Source organism: Cupressus sempervirens, chromosome 11 (genome assembly GCF_028749045.1).
Source record: "Cupressus sempervirens isolate cs-2001-9-10 chromosome 11, ASM2874904v1, whole genome shotgun sequence".
Lineage (NCBI taxonomy): Eukaryota > Viridiplantae > Streptophyta > Pinopsida > Cupressales > Cupressaceae > Cupressus > Cupressus sempervirens.
In genome coordinates this window covers 522,297,997-522,320,005 of record NC_143128.1, presented here as the reverse complement: position 1 = coordinate 522,320,005, position 22,009 = coordinate 522,297,997, and the positions used below count along the sequence as shown (strand labels likewise).

At 35.0% G+C, this 22,009-nt stretch overlaps 1 protein-coding gene across 1 annotated transcript in view; it reads right to left on the bottom strand.

The window, feature by feature from the left end:
• Positions 1-4,423: 4,423 nt before the first annotated feature.
• Positions 4,424-22,009, bottom strand: part of LOC149530655 (rho GTPase-activating protein 1-like) — a 98,106-nt gene continuing 80,520 nt past the window's right edge. The window contains exons 4-5 of the mRNA XM_089808509.1: positions 5,534-5,764; positions 4,424-5,405 (exon numbers count right to left, since the gene is read on the bottom strand). Coding sequence (XP_089664635.1) covers positions 4,701-5,405; positions 5,534-5,764 — 936 coding nt within the window. The 3' untranslated portion in view covers positions 4,424-4,700. The remainder of the gene's footprint in view (positions 5,406-5,533; positions 5,765-22,009) is intronic.

Here is a 22,009-nt window from a genome sequence, read left to right as displayed (position 1 = left end):
GTGTATTTATGAATACACATGGATTCTGAACACTAAGGGATTCACCTAGCAGAGAGGCCAATGAATGGTGAAGATGTGAAAATTTAATCTGTAAACAAAATCAAGAAACTAGATTGATAATGAATATTTAATAGCTCATACTTGATCCTATTGTTGTAAATCATGTGGTCAAGTATTGTGGTGTGGATAAATACTAGGAAGCCTAGTGGATGGCAAGATGACCCCTATCTATTCCGGGTAGGGAGGGCCTTTCTCGTTAGAGACTGTGTGGGGATAAGATTTGGTCCAAGGTTGGGTGGTTAAGCCCCTGACAATGTTTCACCTCTCCCTAAGATGTTAGTCAAGCATCAGACAAAGATAAGCTATGCATTCAATTGTTTATCGGAAATAGGTTTTATCACTTTTATTTATGAGGAGGTAAGATTTAATTGAGTTAATTCATTGTTACTGTTATTTTACACCTAGATACAAAAGATAGATTCATGGATTGTTTTTCAATTATATGAATATCGAATATAAGTATATTTCTAATCTTGAGATACTGTCACAATTAAGTAATCAGAAGGAAAGGAATCTGAAGCCCTAACTGATTGAGTGATAGCTAAAACCCTAAAATGATGCAGCGATATCGAAAACCCTAATTGAATCCAACAGCATCAGAAGCCCCAATTGAATCCATTGTATCGAAAGCCCTAAATGAAATTGTGGTAGCGAAAACCCTATTTGAATCAGTGGTATCCGAAGCCCTAATGGAATCTGCAATAAATGAAGCCCTAATTGTTACAATGGTATGTGATGCTCTAATTTTACATATAGTGGTATTTAATTGTAAACATCATTTGATTTTGAGATAGCGGTTTTTATAAGCATCATGTGAAATTGTTATAGTGTATTTGTGGACTAGTCCGAGTGGTTGCAGAACTATCCCTAGTTTGATTTTGATCTTAGTTTTCCAAGGTATGTGTTTTTTTTTTTCAATTTTTGCAGTAATTTTATTTGATGGTATTTCAAGTTTTTAGTTATTTTTGTCTAACTAATTTTAATGGTAAATCTTATTCACATGAACATGAATGATATTACTGTCTTCCTATGAAACGAAGTAATATCTATATTCTTTGAGTATGATAGATGTTAATTTAGACCCAGAAAATTGGTATGTTACACTTACTATTTTTAAGAAGTATTAAATCCATAAGCATCAGAATTTGTCATTTAGAACTATTTTGTGTTCAAGAACACTGCAGCAATGTTTTTCATGCACGGCTAGTATGGGATCATGTGTGTTCATTTAAATGTCCAAAAAGGGTGAGAATATACTTGAAAAGGGCATTAGCATTGAAGATGGGCTAAAACCTCATCTTGATAAGGGAGTTTCAAGCTTAGCAACAAAAAAAAAAGGGCCTAGAATCACATCTATGGGAATGGACAACAAAAAATGAGTGTTCAACACGAGTTGGAAAACTGTGATATACAATATTTTACTCTACTAGTAACTTTTCCAACTTGATTCACATTCATCCGTAGCATTATATGATGGTCTCAATTCAGTGCTTAGCAGCATTGATCACCCTCACTTTTAGCCATGTATCTCCTTTTGGTGAAAACCATTTGATATACACTACTCGAGCGTAGAGTGATTTGGAAATTATGAAGAGCATAGTACTCTTTAATTACTTCTAGTTATTTTGTGATGTACATAATTTATATCTAGTACCACATCTTTAGGCAATCTAAATAAGATGACTAGTTTGCAGGAGTTGAAGAGCAAAGCTAGCAAAGATAAGCAGCCTAAGAGTTGTTCACATGACAACAATTATTTTTTGTCTCCAATGAACAATCATGGCTCGCAATATTTCTGATATGAACTGACAAAAAAGTCACAACCCCTTCCCAGCTTCATTTTCTTCATGTTGATGTAATTTGCAGCACTTACGCAAAAATGATGATTCCCTGATAATTTGTTATTAGGCATAGCTATCGGTTTACAACAGCGAGTAAATTCAGTCACATATTAGTTGAGGTCTGGTTCATTGCGTTATGCAGCTGCTTCGAAGAAAATTGTATATTATCCAACTTTTAGTTTTGTAGGATGTTGCATTGGACCAGCATCTGAGTGAAAATCAAATCCATGTTGAAAATTTGCACATATCAAGTCAATTACAAGATCAAAAAGCTGTACCTGTGAGATTCGATTGCTTTAGAGAGCTGTTGTCGTCAAAGGTCTTTGAGCTAAACGAACTTTAGAAATTGTAAACAACTGTTTCAAATGACAGATGTTTCCCTTTAAGAATTGGAATCATATGAACTTCAAGAAATTCCATAACATTTAAATTGCATAATTTACCCCAAGTGATTGCACCAGACAATCACAGAACCTGTTATCTATAATAAATAGATAACAGAAGGTTGGCTGAAAAAGACACGTCAATCAACCCAAAAGGAGACAACATTTCAAAAGCCAATATTGTTACCAAAGTAAAGCACACGCCTCTTCTAAAATATGCATTTAACTCCTTTCTACCAAAAACATGCAAGCAGTCCTAAGAAAATTGAAGCCCATGAATTAATCTTGATGAATTCAAGTTGTTGCCAGTTAAAAATTCTGTTTTGGTGTACTGAATTTGTTCATAGAATTAAGTGTCAATTCCACACATAAAACCAAGTGACTTAAAAATTACAACTTCATAACTAGAAGCTTGTTCGTTTGCAATGAATGGACAAGAAATTCCAAATTATTAAATAGTCAAAGAATTGCTTTGAGCACTCATGTGAATAAATAATATTGCTGTCATTCAATCAACGGCCAAATCCATTAATTTTATACATCTACAAATAACTATAATTTGTTTTAGGACACAAAATTATTACTAAGGTAACAAATGCATCATTCGTTTCAATCATAGTTACACCGCCCATGCTATGGTACTTAAAATGCTAGTTATGAAAATATGTATTGCAATATAAGATATAAAGATGTAAAAGAGTAAATACTTGAACGTTGCATTGAATTGGAACATCAAACATTAAACATAAATAGTCGAATTTGCACTGGAGCCATTGGGGACCAAGGGACGGAATCCCCAAGTCCCTAGTGTGTTGAAGTCTCTAGGACGTGGGGCAAAAAAAGGGGGGGGGGGGGAATGCGTCCCCCTTTTACTATGGTTTCAATATGCTCTGTATAATGAAAAGTTGTGAGGTATTTTTTGAGTAGAGACTTAAAACACTATCAAAAACACTATCTATATGCAAGGTTGAGTAAGGTGTCTTGCAAAATCAAGTTTCATCTCGTGCCATAAAACATGGAACTTAGATTAATGAATATTTAAATGTGACACGCACGAAATTTACATTCTATTAGACACGTACTTTTGTAGTAGGGCACAAGTTTTTATATGCTCCCTTTATTTTTGATGTTAATTGTTGTATTTTTATAGTAGATCACCTTTCTTCTATTTCTTGATGGTAACAATCAAACAGCAGTATTAGATGATTGTCAAATACTCTACATGTTCAATAATCCATTAGCATCACAGTTTGGGGTTTCAGATATCTTTTGGCAGTATCCTGAGTTACATCACATACAGACCTTAATCCAAGCACCACACAGAAAGCCAACCTTCATTACACCATCAGATACAAGAATCAAGTCGTACCTTAAAATTATCAAACATTTTTATCAGAACAGGTGATTATTACAAAACAAGCTGACTTCATAAAAATCATTAGTTAGTTATATATGTCCGAAAAATGTAATCTAAACCCTCAAAAAGTTCTGCTTTTTAATATTAATTCCTTCCACCACAGCACCACAACAGATCAAGCATTGTCCTAAAGCAATCGTTATTTTTGCTTTTTATGATTCCTAAAGCAATTTTATGGTTGCATGTCTCATTTCTTCCATGTAACCCAACATTACTCTAGCACATGACATTATGATTAGACCCAAAGATAATACATTATAATGATTACTAATACTGGTTTTCCAATGGGATTTGATGTTAAATTTGCATCAAACTAAAATAGTTCTTCAGGCTTATTAATATGTTGAAAAAATCCAATTCAAATCAAGTAAAAAATTTGATCTGTACTACCAATTTTGTTCCCCCTCAACTTGCTTTTAACTTTATACCTTCAAACAGTAGTGGATTGCATGGTCCCACTCTCCCACATTACCTAATATTACTTTAAACAGATTAACACATTACCTTTTATACTGATAAACACAATTAAAAGGACCCAAATTAAGAATACTTCAACTGGTAGTCCAATACACAAAATATACAAATTTCAGACCAGAATGGCATTTCATCAAAACAACTTAATTTTATATTAAAAAATGACAACAGACTACTCCAAGCATTATGATATAGTGCCATCTAAATTAGTTTCAGTGGGAAGAAAATTGGAAAAGGAAAGAAAAAAATTGGTACGGTAAATATTGTGTTGTAATTAAAGCCAAACTGTTGTATGATAAAAATAATATACAAAAGCTTACATGATTCTTAAGGAAGACAACTGATGGGGATTCTTGGCTGTGCACTCATGTAAGAGTGGGAGTTATTCAAAAGAAAAGGCACATAAGAACACATTAGTGCAAACAGTTTAAAATCTTCAAATAGCAAGATTCCACCACAACAGAAACAGACAATTCAGAGAACAAAACATAAATTTATCGATAACAGAAGAAATTTAAGTGCAACTTATCGCCAAGCTTCGGCTCGCTCAACCTGCTGATTAATATGGTTTATGACACTTATTCCTTTTGGTTTCTCTGTTGGCTGGAGCACCTGAATCATACACTGAGGGTAATCTTTTCTCACTCCTTTGTTAATCTCTACATTGTTCCTTTGAAATGAATTGTATTTAACTTCATGAATACCAAAAGAATCACATTCACTTGTGCTTGCTTTCCAATGATTGTTTTCAGAATAGGACATCTGAGCACCCTTTTTAACACCTAAAATGTCCTCAGAATCAACTCCCTCTAATTTTGCTCCTCCACTCTTCTTCATTTCATTCCCAGGACCGTCACTTGAACTAAAGTTATCTACCCTGCTGTCATGGGGGAGTTCCCCTTCATCAATGGTATCCTTGTCACTAAAGGTCAAAAAACTCTCCTCGATATCATTAACTGATTGATTACCAGTGCCATAGGATTCCACAAAAGATTCAACACTGCCCCGTGCATGTTCATCTTCATCTATGCCATCACTTTCCTCACAGTTTCTGAATAACCCATTGGATACATTATCATGGCCATTGTCATCATGTGGATCTCTACAAGAAGAAACCAATACAGGATCTAGAGCAGCCTCTTGTCGTTCTCTCAAGGTTCGTTGAATTAATGTCTTCAGGAAGTTCATTACTTGTACAGCATACATCAGAGCTGTTAAGGGGTCAGCCATCTGTAGGCAAACACAGATGAAACTAGATTATATGAAGTACGATTATGATAACCATTGCATCTAAAGAGCTAAAGGATGTCACAATCTCATCAATGAGATTACTATTATAATAATCCAAAGGCATTTACCTGTGTCATGTTGGGTGCAAAGACCATTGCAATGTTCCGTGAATTCATTTTGTTGAACTGCTCTTCTTGTACAACATCTGCCATTAGATTGATAGCCCAGTTTAATAGACCTGCTTGGGTTGGAGGCAGAAGATTCACGAGTTCAAGACACTCCTCCTCAGTGTTGCATTGCATCACTTGCTCAGGAGTAAGAGAGTCCAACACTCCCCTAGGAAGCTCCCTGAACCATGCCTGTATTTATAGTCAACTATTGATAATTAAATCCTTGGAAAATCCCAAAGCACAGGCTGGTGATGCAAACATTTTGCAACAAAATTTCAATGAAAAAATGCTTTTATATTCATTAAAAATAAAAGCAACATAAAACATATAATTTCAGGATTTTCACAATTTAAACCTTGGAATAGGATAATTCTTCCTTACTGCACTTGAGAAATTTTACATTTGTAGTGGAGATATATTATTCTTAAATAAGCAGCTGTATAATGATTTCAGCATTTTGGATCCCTAACATGTAATTTGAACTCATTTGATGGTATCGACAGTTTGGCCAATGATATATTGCTAATTATTTTACACTTCTACTGTATGAAACTTCAGAGTGTCTAATAGAACAACTCTTAAATCAAATCTGATCCCAATACATTGTGAATGCTAATCATTTATTTGTTTCCAAGACTCAGCTATGACTCGCGGTTTCTGAGCTTCTAGTCCTTGTTATTGCATATATCATATATGCAATGTAACATCCAGAGTGCAATACTGATTCTAATGTATGAATTGAATTTCTAATTTCCTATATTACCCCCACATACATTTTTCTTTATTAAATATGTTATTGGATTCACTGGAGATAGTTCTCATGATTTTTGCATTGCAGTCTGTCATGCATGAATTAACAACTTGCTCACATTCAATAACATGGCTAAGGATATTGAATTTTAATTGCACAAATAATTGGATTATATGCTGATGCAAAAGTTGTGCCCAATGACTAGCCATCAATCTATAGAATATGGATTGGATAGCCATTTAAAATTACATAGTCAGATACAAATAATTTCTTGTGTAGAACTGTTATGATTCCTCAGGAAAATGAAAATGGGATTGCTACCTTTCTTGCCAAACTGGGAGCTTTAAAGTGTGGAGGTGTCAAATTCTCTATAAAGAAGAGATTAACAACATATTAACCAAATACTATGTAGAAGAAATTGAGTTCACCCTATGAGAGGATTGTTCATGATCTTTAAAAAATATCAAGGAGAGTTTTGCACAATTTATAGTAATTGGAAATATCAATCAGTGGAGATGCTAAAACTGAAAAATATGCTAACTAGCTTCATAATATTTAGCATGTGTAAATTACCAAATCACTCCCTAGAAGCTCTTGAATCACATCAATTTTGTACCCGGTAAAGGAATCAAGTACAAACTGTGAATTCATCTAGGGTACAGGATTTTTTTCATCCAGGCATAACATGCATACCAGTAAAAACTGTAGTACCCTGGAAAAGGCCAAGCAATTTCACAGGGTTTTGCTTTACTTTTAGCTTTCTCCACTTGTTTTGCTTTCTTTCTTTCTTGGTTTGTAGATAATGTGGTGTACAATGTGTTGTTCAGCATGGCGAAGATAGACTAGATGAAGAGTTGTTAAACGAAGGAAAGGAAGACTCCTTAAAAGCAATTACAAGATCTTTTCATAATAGAATCAATTGAGAACTAAAAGCAGAATAGAAAGTTACTAAACTAATTGAACAACTTAACTGTCTAAAAAGAAAGTTACTTACATGACCATTAAACTAAATATGATAATATTACTTTAGTAGACTTGAGATTATATTAAGAGCATATTAAACCCATTGTGATGAAACAATGGAACATAAATAACACCTCACTTCATATGGCAGCCAATGCTCTAAATCCCAAGTGGTATATACCAAGGATTAGATGAGTGCCTCCTTGTGATGATAATGAGGTGAGAGAAGGGTTAATGAAGACCCATAGAAAGTATAGCATTGAGGAGTCAATTTTCAAGGTCCAACAGTCAACAAATTAGAGATGAGGACAAATAGAGCTATGTCAACTCAATACAAACTTATTGGATAGTAGATGTGGCCTGGGAATAATGTAATAGAGTTGAGGATGTTTTCCATTCACCTCCTTTCATGAGTTGCCAAATTCTATATTCCAAAAAGGAATTGATTTGAATGTAGATTTAAATAAATAAGCCTATGTTTCCATGAATGGAGAAGGTGGTAGTCACACAAAGGGCCTTCAACTTCAAGATCAATGGACTCTTGAGTATCAACAGACTCTAACTTCATAACGGGATGTTGATCCTAGAGATGTCACAAAAATTGATGAGCATGTGCAAAAGAAATTGGTTGGGGTTTCATTGGATAAAGTATTAGACTTTAGCTCATATCGGTAGTGACTCGGATTCAAACTCTGATTTTGATTTACGGCCAGCCGAAATAGAGAGGCAGAGCAGCATTAGATCTAGTAGTCTAATTTTGTCACCTTGTAGTTGTAGCCTTTCAATCTTTTCATTTTATTGTATATGCACATTGGTTATGAAAACTCAAATGATTAAACAATAAAATTTTGTTACCTAGTAAGCCAATTTATGTGAATTCTCCATTCAGCTCTAATGTTTCATTATATGGTTATATAATGAATATGGTGAATGCCTTATCATATGAATATTTTGAATTTTACATATTTTCTAATTTTCCCTTTTATCTACTTATCAACCTCTATGATCCCTTAAATGAAGGCCACCTGTCACCTATCACTTTGGAAATGCATCCCTGCATTTTTTGCCATCTCTATCCCAAAAGAAGCGGAAAACCTAGCTTGCATATAATTTGCAGGGGAAATTACACATCAGCGATATGTACTACCATTTCTTTAGCAAATGAATCCATAAAAGATATCAAAGTGATTAGTAGAGATGATTCAATAAACCTGATGGATCTGCCATTTCCCTCTCCATGCATGGGTATATTAAAATTGTCCTAAATTATTGAAGCCACTTTGGGATGGTTTCACATGGCTGATTGTTAACCTATATTTATTATACTTCCATGGGTTTTGCCTATGTATTCTGTGAGGAAAGAATATGGTCATGATTTTTTAATTGGATCATGTCCTAGAGCATGGAAGGAAAATCCTCGCAAGCTACCCATTTTATGAAAAACTCAAACATCTAAGAGGTATATATTCATAATCTATGGTTTGCACCAATGTAATCGGGAGACCCCCCCACCCAACCCAAGACCTTGCACATACCCAAGGACTTCAGAATTGGGTGGGCACTTCGTATCAAAGTCTCTCAACGTCTCCAGCCTGCCACCATGAATTTTGACATCTCCCATGCATCTCCAAAGGAAAAAGCATATTAACAAGTAATAAAAACAAAACACTTAATTTTTTCATTTGTTTGCAGAGTAAGTTTTCAACTATATGACAATATATTAAATGAGCAAATGACATTACTATTAGTTTTACTCTTACTATTAGTGATTTGAGTTTTTAGATTTGATATTTTGATTCAATGGTTTTAATGTTCATACTCACAATTTTCCATTATTGTTTTCAAAGATGTTATGATATTTCTTGGAAATTATTAGTTTATATAAAAATAAATGTCCTCACCAACTAGCATTGTCTCCTATTTTTGAAAAATAGTTGTACCAGTACCTATACCAGTCTCCAAGACCTCCAAGTCTCCCCATCTCTAGGTGAACTTGGTTTGCACTCATTCTATGACGCTCCCATTTCTAATAGTATCCAATTAGGAAATGATTTTCGAATATGTATTTACATAAATTCCTTTGTGGTCTAACACTCCCCTTTGTTGGGTAAACCTAGACATTGTTATGTATTCTCCAGTAGCTCCTATTTTCTTTAGTGTAATTTTTGCTTACATTTACCACAAAGGAGAAATCTTAAACAAACTGACATTATGCTTGGGTCATTTGTTGGGTTGAAAGCCAGGAACTAATCTTTCAAGAATAGATCCAATCTATTTGCCCGAAATCACCTAGTTTTTTGGTTCCTTTGTGGCAAAACTGTCCATATGATACACTTTAGAATTAGACATCATGAATATATAAGTCTATCTATTAGAGTGTTTTATTTGATTAATAAAAAGACTATCAATGGGTTTACAAAGCCTTGATAGAATTGATTCTTCTTGACTGTATGGAAAATTTGCCTTTTTATTGTCTTTTGCTTGTGATACTAGATAGAATGGTGGAGCTCTCAATGGCTGGTTCAAATTTTAGAAACAACACATCTGACATTTTTTATTCTATTGTCAAAGGATCAGCCTGGGAGGAGGGCAATACACTACCCTAGAGTGGACCTTAAGGCCAATGAGCCTATCTCAGATGATGGAAGGACAATTTAAATGGAAGAGGCTTGGAAAGGTTGTGGTCAAGTAGTTTTGATACTGCATAATATAAAGCTTAGAGCAAAGTGATAACTACGAATGATTATACCAATGAATAAAGAATATGCCCATCCCCATCTTTACTGCATCCATGCTAGGTGGGTGTAATGTGCCCATTTTTACGCCATCTTGTTCTACCAGTGTTGGCCAGTTACTCATGGATACCTGTAGGTTCCCAAATGTTCTAATAGAGTTCCAATGTTCTTAGTGAGCTCAATTCTCGATTTCTGTGGGTTTCGACAGCATTGACTATATATAGTACATGCCCATCTGACATGGACTTTTCTCAAAAAAATTGGGTTTTGTTCTCATCACTCTTCAGAGAAACACTATTATTTTAGTAAGTGCTCATCTTGAATGGATCCTTTTGTGCTTTTCTATGTTTTTCATCCTTAAATCTCAAAGAATGCTGCTATTTATAGTGTTTGCATGGCACCAACCTTTTAAGGATTTCCTAGGTGTTTTTTCTTTTGCTCCTCAAAAAACATGGCTTTCATAGCAAGTGTTTGCATGGCACCAATCTTTCTAAGTTTTTCTAGGTTTATTCTCTTTGGTTCTAAGAGAAATCTCCTATTCATACTATGTGCTTGCATCAACATCATTATCATCTTCCAGCTACAGTTAAGCTCTAGTATGATTGGATTTCTATTTTCAGTGTCTTGGAAAGTTCTGTAATACACTGGAATTATTAAAAAACTTTAAATTATTTACTTTAGTGTTAAATATTTGAGTGCTATGTGTAGACCCCAAAGTTGGATGCCTAGATTGTTGGGGAAATAAAACTTAAAAGTTGTTTTTAAAAGTATATTGAGAGTTGAGGGAAAATAAATTTGAATTTATAAAAGAGCCCTAATTCTCTCCAAACTCTATAAATTGGAGTTTGGGCTCTCATTTCTTCATACGGAGTTTGCACATATAATAGAATGCTGTTGGAATGAACAAAGGAATTTCTTCTGGGTGTTGTTGAGGACAAAAACCATCTCCAATTGCTGGTTTCGGTGGCGAGAGACCCACTCTGCTAGTCTAGTGTTTTCACTTAGGAAACACAGGCTTATAATGAAGCTTGGATTCAGACTTTCAAAGAAAATGAAGATCTCTGAGATGAGCAGACTATGATGATTTTGGTTGACTGTGGCTTTGAAATTTTGACAGTTTTGGTGTGGTTTCAGTGTTGACTGCAAAGATCATTCCAGACCTCGCTGTCCCCTTCATAATGCTGTCCAAAAGTAGTTTAAAATACTAGCGAAATAACGCAAAATTCACGAGTTATTGCGAGTGGGCAGGAAAAAATATTAAAACACAGAAAAACTCAGCAATGCTTTTTCCAATAAATCATAGCATGTTATTTGGATTAAATCGCAAGTAACCAGAAAAGGCGGCAGTTAAAATTGTCGGTGAGCAAGTCAACACAAAATGACAAAAAAAATTAGGTTCGAATGCAGTGTGCACATCATCGCATAAAGATGGGTTTTAGGTATATGGTCAACGGGCTTTAGGAATATGGTCAAGCTCGACTCTACTCAGCAGCCGCAAACTGGGTCATTTCCTCTTGCTGATTTGTATTGGTCTTCAGCACAACGGATCAAAGAAGATATTCTGGGTGTGAACTTGCCTTTGAAGACATATTCCTAGCAGTATTTGCGTGAGTTTCCAAACTGTATTATGCTATTACACACAAATATGAATAATACTATATTTCTGATATTCATGTTCTATGTTTCCCGACTGAAGATTGAATAATATTACATACAAATATAGATTAAATATTTGTATTCTGCTACCTCTGTAATATTATTTTGTACTCTATATTCATTTTCTAATTTCAATATTTCTGGACAAAATAATTATTTTTACGCACAAATATGAAAGGAGTATATTTTTAATTTTATATAAACTGGTTATTATAATTTTTAAATTATAGTAATATAAATTTGATAAAAATATGAGTAAACAGTAAATCATTTTCTGATATTAATTGTAATATGGTATTAATATTACTATTTATTATTAATTTATTAAAATTTTAAATAAATAATAGTAAATAGTAAATACAATATGAAATTTTATGAAGTTCATGAAATTAAAACTTTATATAATGTATTACAGTTTACTATTTATTTAATACAACACTAAATGTCATTAAATTAATGAATATACTATTTCAAAAATGTATTTAATCATTAAATCCTATATATTCATATTGCTTTAAAATTGTTGCAAACTATGTTTGATATCAAACTTATTTAATATTTGATTGTTCATTCTTATTATTGCAGTGTCAATGACATACCTATAGAAACTGGATGACTGGTGGTGGCAGAGGTAAGGATCCTTTATGGAAACATGGTATCCCAACGTTAATTGATAGAAACGTCGAATGTATCCATTGCCATAAGCATATGACTTCAGGCATAAGCCAAATGAAATACCATCTTGCGAAGATTCCAAGCAATGATGTTACAACATGTGGAAAATGTTCAGAAGAGGTTACAAGAGAGGCTTTGACAAGGCTACAAAAATATGCGCAAAGTTAGGCAAAAAAAAGAGGATATTCAAGGCCATGGCAGCCCCAATGGGAACTTCTGGTTATACAAGATCGAGAACAGGGGGAGAGGGTTCTTCTTCTATTGGGCCTCGGATACGAGGATCGGGAAGTATGAGTGGGTCTCTAGCAGACTTTTGGATTCCACGTAACACTCCTAGTGCTCAACCCGGCTTGCTAGGCACTGCATGGAACAAAAAGATGCATGAAAAGACAAAGGTGGCAACTACAAGATTTTGGATCCACAATGATATTCCCTTCAATGCTTTATGTAGTTCGTATTGGGATCAAGTGGTAACATCCATTTCTTTGTCTGGTAAGGGGTTCAAGCCCCCAACTCCCTATGAGGTGAGTGGGCTGTTGTTAAATGACGGGGTAAGAAATATTGATCAGCTTGTGGAAGAGCAAAGAAAAGTTTGGAAACAAAAAGGTTGCACTATTATATCTGATGGGTGGACAGATGGCAGGGAACAAGATGCTCATCAACTTTATAGTTGCTTCAAGGGGGCTATTGGCATTTTTTAAATCAGTTGATGCCTCTAATCAAGTAAAAAATGCAGAAAACTTTTGTAACATGTTGGATGAGGTGGTAATAGAAGTGGGAGTGGCTAATATCATCCAAATTGTGACTGATAATGCAGCTGCGTATGTGGCAGTCGGTAGACTTTTGATGGAGAGACATCCCACATTACTTTGGAGCCCTTGTGTTGCCCGTTGTCTTGACTTGCTTCTTGAGGATCTAAGGAAACTGAGCTAGGTGGAGAAGGTGGTTGAAGATGGAAGGAATATTGTGAAGTACATCTTCAATCATACATGGTTCCTTAGTCTTATGAAAAAGCGCACTAGTGGTAAGGATCTTGTACCAGCAAGGGTCACACGCTTTGCTACTAATTTTCTAAACTTGCAAAGCATATCTGAGACATTGCTAGCCCTTAGGCGCATGTTTCTTGATAAGAAATGGTTAGAGAGTCCTTATGCTAGGAAGCTCGAAGCAAAGAAGATTGTGAGGATTGTGTTTGATGCTAGCTTTGAAAAGCTAATGGAGGAGACCCACAAAGTAAGTTTTCAAGTCTTTATTGATGATTTAGTATTTAATTTTGAAATATTCTCACTGGCTGATTTCTGTATGTTTCATTATGTCCAGGTATCAGAATCATTGGTGAAGGCTCTACGAATTGTGGATGGGGATAAAATCCCCATGGGGTTTTTATATGAGGCCATGGATAGGGCAAAAAAGGCCATTCAACACTTATATAGGTCAAATGAGACCAAATATAGACCCATATGGAACATCATTGATCGTAGGTGGAACCGGCAACTCCACCAACACATTCATGCAGCTGGCTACTTCTTGAACCCCAAGTATTATTTTTCCAACACTTTTAAAGCAGATGCAAAGGTTCAAATTGGCTTGGACACATGTATCTGAAGATTAGTTGTTGATACGGACCTCTGAGATCTCATACTTGATGAGCTGCAAAGCTACAAGAGGGAAGAGGAGCCGTTGTTTTCTTCTCCTAATTGCAAACATTGGAGATACACCTTGCAGCCAGGTAAAAATGAACATGTGTTTAGTTCTATCATACCATTTATTTCGCTCATGAAGTTTATTGGAAGTTTTACCACATCATAAATGATTTTTTTAACCCTTGTAGATTTGTGGTGGGAAGATTATGGTGCCACAATGCCTAATCTTCAACTGCTTGCCATTTGAATTATATTGCAACCTTGTAATGCTTCTGGCTATGAGAGAAATTGGAGTACTTCTCAAAACATACACACGAAGAAATGTAATAGGTTGACTCAAAAGCGCCTAAATGACTTGGTTTATGTGAAGTACAACCTTCTCTTGCACAAGAAGAAGGTGAAAGGGAAAGCTTCATATGAAGCACTGGACTTGGATGACATTGATCCATATTCAGCCAATTGGATTGCTCCTCCTAATAGTGAGGATGCGGATGTTGGTGAACATTTATTGACAGATGAGCAACTAGCTAAGTTTGAGAGAGAAGCAAATGAGTGGGATGCAGATGTGGCAACACGTAAAGAGGAAAATAAGCTTGGTCATCCATCAGAAGCTTTTGTCGAGCGTAAGGCACCTATTAGGGCACCTATTGAGGATATTGCCATAGCATCTACTTCAACACCACCCACCGAGCAGCAACGATCTCTTTTGAGTTTTACTCATAGACGCAATTTATGATTGCTACTTTCAGTTTTCATTAACACCGAAACTTGAACTTAATATGTTTTCAAAAGTAGTGGTTTCATAGAGTTTGACTTCTATGTATCAAACTTATTTATATTCAAAATCTCAGATGTTGTACTTGTTTTTTGGTATACGATTCTAGCAGTATGTTAATCTACTAAGTTCCTCTTGCTATGAATTACTGTTTAACTTATAACTTTGAATGATATATGGTGGATATCTCAAATTATTATATATTCTACAAATTTGATGTGTATGTATGCATTTTTTAGAATATTTTAAGAAAGTTTATATTTTCAAAATTTTGGGCTAGCCCAGATATTGCCAATATCAAGTTTTTAAACTATGGGTCACTATTTATATTTCTTTGCATGATTCTTATGTCAATTATTTTGTTTTGCAGGGGAGGAAATTCCAATTCCAAATGTTTATAGAAGAAATTCGGATGCCAGAGTTCTAATTGCAGTGTTAAAGATGTCCAAAGTTCCAATAAATGCGATCCAAGTCTAGCGATCAAGTGAAAATATACTAAGGCAAGAATGTCACATCTAGAATTCCATTTGAAAGTCCAAGACCATAATCATGTAGTCCTATATAAAGGAATTTTGGAATGAATAAAATGAGGGAGTGCAATCCATTTTCAAAAGATGAAGCTTCAAGAAAACCTATAAATGATCAAAGGGAGCTAATTTTAGGAGAAATAACAAAAATGTGGAACTGGGTTGCAAAATGACATAATTAGAAGAGATCTGAGTTCGTATTGAATCCGAAATGCAGAACGGTGTCCAATCCTATTCACCGACAAGTCAAAGATCTCCAAGTGAAACTTCACTACATTCAAGGAAAGGAATCAAGAATAATCTATTTAAGGCATTTAATGTATAGTGGGCATTTATTCCACACAATTATCTTCTTAAACATGCATACATAGTGGGCATTTTTTACCCACTAAGATAGTGGATTCTTCTTAGTTGGTCAATATTGACTTATGCATTAATGTAGATTCCTTTTCTTTGCTCTAACCCTAATTAGGGCTGATGTGGCACAATCAGAGCTAGTGATTATTGTTTTCATCCAAGCCACCCGTTGTAATTGAGGACCTATATAAAGGCCTTACTTCTCATTTGTAAAAGTAAGGATTTTTAGAGATTGTTGCTATGAGCTATTAAGATAATAGAGTTTTCATTGAAGCTTGGTGAATACTTGATCTGTCTTGGTGCTTGCTTGTCCTCTTTAATTCTCTCATTTAGATAAAGTTTAGTTTAGCTAAAGAGTTGTGATTGCAATGGAGAAGACGATGGTGTCTTGTTGAATTCCTTTGGTTCATACTTTTGATGTTTTAGTGATTCTAAATTGTTATGTAAAGTTATCCTGAACCCCTTCCATGTATATGTTTAACTTCTATCATTCATACACATTGTTCTTTATGATGGTATATGTGGTGGTATGAAAACCTTTTGCATAACCCTTGAAGATTGCACCAATTCATGTGTAGTTGTAATATAACTTGGCAAAGCAGAGCTCAGTAAATTAAGGAATTTGTTTTCTTGAGTACCATCTTTTGTCATCACTGCCCTTAGGATTAGAATAGAAATCCTAAACCCTACCTCATTTCATTTTCGCACATTTTGTGAAAATCCAAAAAGTACTTTATTGCATAACCTTTCAATGGATCCTACATTCAATATGACTTGAAATAAATCAGAATGAATATGTGTAAGGCCCTTTGTGATCATCAAGAAATCACATCAACCACTGAGCTTATCTACAGTCAAGACCTGACGTTGAAGGAACCTTGGAGTCATCGTATGATCTTCTTGCAATCTAAGCATACACAAGACTTTGTCCAAGAGAGGAAATGATATTTTGGTATTTTGTTCTAGTATTTGGTGGGTCATAAAACATGCATTAATAGCTACCACATGACAAATTGGCTTGCAAGCACAATGATCCTCCATGTTAGTATAGGTCGGAATAACACTCTCTGATTCCACAACAATTTGTTCCCCTACCTCCACAATGAACTTTTCATCCTCAAAGTCATCAATTACCAGACATTCTGCAATCATGTATTTTTGGAGCCAAAAGGCTGCCTCTATTAGTTAGGTCTACCGTCTTTTGAGAAACATGATGTTCCTTGGAATTCTCTTCTTGCCTTGTCCCACATGAACTAGAATTGATTGTTTTGCAATCTTTTTACCTCTACAACGAGCAATGTTGTAGCCATGGGGCCAAGGGATGACACAAGCCACTTTGTTGACATTCTCCAACACATCATCTTGCTCCCCTAAACACATTTTTAATCAATCTCTAACACAAATCATAAATAAGGCATATTAGAAGAATTTTTTTATTTTAAGTTTTAAATCCTTTCAATATTCAATTCAAAATGTTTATATTTTTTTCTTCGAAGAAGCTGATACAAATTACCTTAGCTACCTAGGTTTGCTCCCCCTGCCATCTGGACCAACCTGGGTACGAATTGGTACCTGGTCTGGCTACAATTTGCATTTTGGTCTAGCTAGGGTTCAATTTTGGGGACCCCAGTTCGAACTTGGTGCCAAGAAAAATGGACGCGGGCAAACCAGTCTAGCTAGATCAAACCATGGTTGAACTTGGGTGAATTGGGCCCTACGGGCTTGCCGAAATTATTTTCTTTGAAAATTGTATAAAATTTTCACATCCTTAACCCTAAAAAGTGTTAGTGAAATGCTTATGTTGACTTGGATGCTTCCACTTTTTAGGTTTCAATTGAAGATCTTGAAGATTTTGACGACAATATTATTACTACTCCTACTAATCCCATTGGCCTTAGCTCTATTGCTGAGTCAACTAGTGCAGAAGATTGCTGAGTCAAGCAGATGCAGATGAAGAAGAAGAAGAATATTAATAAATTTTTAATCCATAAGTTGAACTTGAAACAATGATACTTGAATTTTCTGTTATATTTTCATTTAATTTTAGTGTTTTTAATCTTTGTTGTTTAACTTGAAATATGATGGTATAATCATGATTTATGATGCTATGATTACGAGATTTGAATTTATGGTGTTTCTGCAGTTTAAATCATATAAATTTATGATACTATGTGACAGTCTAATTTTAGCTCATGCATCTAGGCTTCATAAATATGTATATATGTATATATGTGTGTGTGTGTGTATATATATAAGTTTTAAATGTTTTTGTATGAATGAACCCAAATGATCCCAAACACCTTTCTGAAATTTTGCCGTACCGGCAAACCAGTACTTCAAACTCAAACTTCAAATCTAACTTGAACTGTTAACTTAGCAAATTATAAACAAGGCATATCATAAGAAATATTTTTTGTGATGAAGCTAACAGCCATATACATCAAATACCTCAATAGGAAGTATTACAAACTGTCTTCAGATCTGGTGCAGCAATTCACGTGACGACAGTCGACATAAATGACGAAATGGGATTTTCATTTCCTTTTTGCAGACTTCTGATGAGCAGTGATAATGTCTTTGAGACTCTTCAACATACCGAAAATTTCCTTATGTGCTCAGATCAAGAACTCACCTTCCCTTAGTAAGAATAGTGTACTGTGTGGTAACTCACTCAGTCTGCCTGTAGCAGCAATCATGGGCATTGAACATGAAAGGTGATTTGGATTAAAAGCCTCCAAACTGTCCTTTTGCCCCCCAAAATAACCAACAGCTGCATCAAGTTGACAACTTCTAAAAACCACTTGCAAACAGCTTGCCTAGAGTCTAGAAAAACTCAGCAACAATATCCATAAAAGGTCCATCAAATCCCCCAGTCTTCAATGTTCATATTAAGGGTTTTAAACATAGTTTAAAAACTCGATATCGGCAATATCTCAGCCAGCCCAAAAATTTTGAAAAACTCAGAATTGGCAAAAACTTGGCCAAAAATTCGGCAATAAATCAGCACTTTTATCGAACATTTGAAAATATGAAATTTCTTAAAATATTCTTAAAAACACATACATACACATCAAATTAGTAGAATATATAATAATTTCAGATATCCGCCATATATCATTCAAAGTTTTAAGTTAAACAGTAATTCATAGCAAGAGGAACTTAGTAGATTAACATACTGCTAGAATCATATGCCAAAAAACAAGTACAATATCTGAGACTCTGAATATAAATAAATTCGATACATAGAAGTCAAACTCTATGAAACTACTACTACTTCTAAAAACATATTAAGTTCAACTTTCGGTATCAATGAAAACTGAAAGTAGCAATCATAAATTATGTCTGTGAGTAAAACTCAAAAGAGATCGTTGCTGCTGGGTGGGTGTTGTTGAAGTAGTTGTTGTGGCAACATCCTCAACAGGTGCCCTAATAGGTGCCTCACGCTCGACAAAAGCCTCTGATGGATGACCAAGCTCATTTTCCTCCTCACGTGTTGCCACATTTGCATCCAACTCATCTGCTTCTCTCTCAAATTTAGCTAGTTGCTCATCTGTCAATAAAGGTTCACCAACATCTGCATCCTCACCATCAGCAGGAGCAATCCGATCGGTTGAATATGGATCAATGTCGTCCAAGTCTAGTGCTTCATATGAAGCTTGCCCTTTCATCTTCTTCTCGTGAAAGAGAAGGTTGTACTTCACATAAAGCAAGTCATTCAAGCGCTGTTGAGTCAACCTATTACGTTTCTTTGTGTGTATGTTTTGAAAAGTACTCCAATTTCTCTCGCAACCAGAAGGACTACAAGGCTGTGATAAAATTCAAATGGCAAGCCGTTGAAGATTAGGCGTTGTGGCACCATAATCTTCCCACCAAAAATCTGCATGGATTTAAAAAACCATTTATGATGTAGTAAAACTTTCAATAAACTTCATGAGAAAAATAAATGGTATGATTGAACTAAACACATGTTCATTTTTACCTAGTTGCAAGGTGTATCTCCTACGTCTGTAATCAGGAGATTAAAACAACGGCCTCTCCTCCCTCTTGTAGCTTTGCAACTCATCAAGTATTAGGTCTCAAAGGTCCGTATCAGCAACCAACTTTCGAATACATGTGTCCAAGCCAATTTGAACAATTGCATCTGCTTTAAAAGTGTTGGAGAAATAATACTTGGGGCTCAAGAAGTAGCCAATTGCATGAATGTGTTGGTGGAGTTGCGGGTTCCACCTACGATCAATGATGTTCCATATGGTTCTATATTTGGTCTCATTTGACCTATATAAGTGTTGAATGGCCTCTTTTGCCCTATCCATGGCTTCATATAAAACCCCCATGGGGTTTTTATCCCCATCCACAATTCGTAGAACCTTCACCAATGATTCTGACACTTGGACATAATAAAACATACAGAAATCAGCCAATAAGAAATTCCAAAATTAAATAATAAATCATCAATGAAGACATGAAAACTTACTTAGAGGGTCTCCTCCATTAGCTTTTCAAAGCTAGCATCAAACACAATCCTCGCAATCTTCTCTGCTTTAGGCTTCCTGGCATAAGGACTCTCTAACCATTTCTTATCAAGAAACATGCACTTGAGGTCTAGCAACGTCTCAGATATGCTTTGCAAGTTTAGAAAATTAGTAGCAAAGCATGTGACCCCTGCTTGTACAAGATCCTTGCCACTAGTGTGCTCTCTCATATGACTCAAGACCCATGTATGATTGTAGATGTACTTCGCAATATTCCTTCCATCTTCAACCCCCTTCTCCACCCAACTCAATTTCCCTAGATCCTCAAGAAGCAAGTCAAGACTATGGGCAGCACATGGGCTCCAAAACAATGTGGGATGTCTCTCCATTAGAAGTCTATCGGCTGCCACATATGCAGCAGCATTATCAATCACAATCTCGATGACATTAGCCACTCCCACTTCTATTCACCTCATCCAACATGTTACACAAATTTTCTGCATTTTTTACTTGATCAGAGGCATCAACTGATTTTAGAAATACCAATAGCCCCCCTGAAGCAACTATAAAGTTGATGAGCGTCCTATTCCTGCCATCTATCCACCCATCAGATATAATAGTGCAACCTTTTTGTTCCCAAACTTTTCTTTGCTCTTCCACAAGCTGATCAATATTTCTTACCTCCTCATTTAACAACGGCCCACTCACCTAATAGGGAGTTGGGGGCTTGAACCCCTTACCAAACAAAGAAATGGATGTTACCACTTGATCCCAATAAGGACTACATAAAGCATTGAAGGGAATATCATTGCGAATCCAAAATCTTGTAATTGTCACCTTTGTCTTCTCATGCATCTCTTTGTTCCATGTAGTGCCTAGCAAGCCAGGTTGAGCATCCGGAGTGCTACGTGGAACCCCAAAGTCTACTAGAGACCCACTCGTACTTCCCGATCCTCATATCTAAGGCCCAATAGAAGAACCCTCCCCACCTGTTCCCTATCTTGTATAACTAGAAGTCCCCATTGGGGCTGCCATGGCCTCGAATATCCTCTTTTTTTCTGCGTTACTTTGTGCATGTTTTTGTAGGCTTGTCAAAGCCTCTCTTGTAACCTCTTCCAAACATTTTTCACATGGTGTAATATCATTGCCTGGAATCTTTGCAAGATGGTATTTCAATCGGCTTATGCCTGAAGTCATATGCTTATGGCAATGGATACACTCGACGTATCCATCAATTAACCCTGGGATCCCATGTTTCCATAAAGGATCCTTACCTCTGCCACCACCAGTCATCCTATTTCTATAGGTATGTCACTGGTAATGCAAGAATAAGAATGAACAATCAAATATTAGATAAGTTTGATATCAAACATAGTTTGCAACAATTCTAAAGCAATATGAATATATAGGATTTAATAATTAAATACATTTTTGAAATAGTATATTCATTAATTTAATGACATTTAGTATTGTATTAAATAAATAGTAAACTGTAATACAATATACAAAGTTTAATTTCATGAACTTCATAAAATTTCATATTGTATTTACTATTTACTATTATTTATTTAAAATTTTAATAAAATAATAATAAATAGTAATATTAATACAATATTACAATTAATATCAGAATGATTTACTGTTTACTTGTATTTTTATCAAATTTATATTAGTATAATTTAAAAATTATAATAACCAGTTTATATAAAATTTAAAATATACTCTGTTCATATTTGTGTGTAAAAATAATTGTTCAGTCAGGAAATATAGAAATTAGAAAATAAATATAAAGTACAAAATAATATTACAAAGGTAGCAGAATACAAATATTTAATCTATATTTGTGTGTAATATTTTTCAATCTTCAGTCGGGAAACATA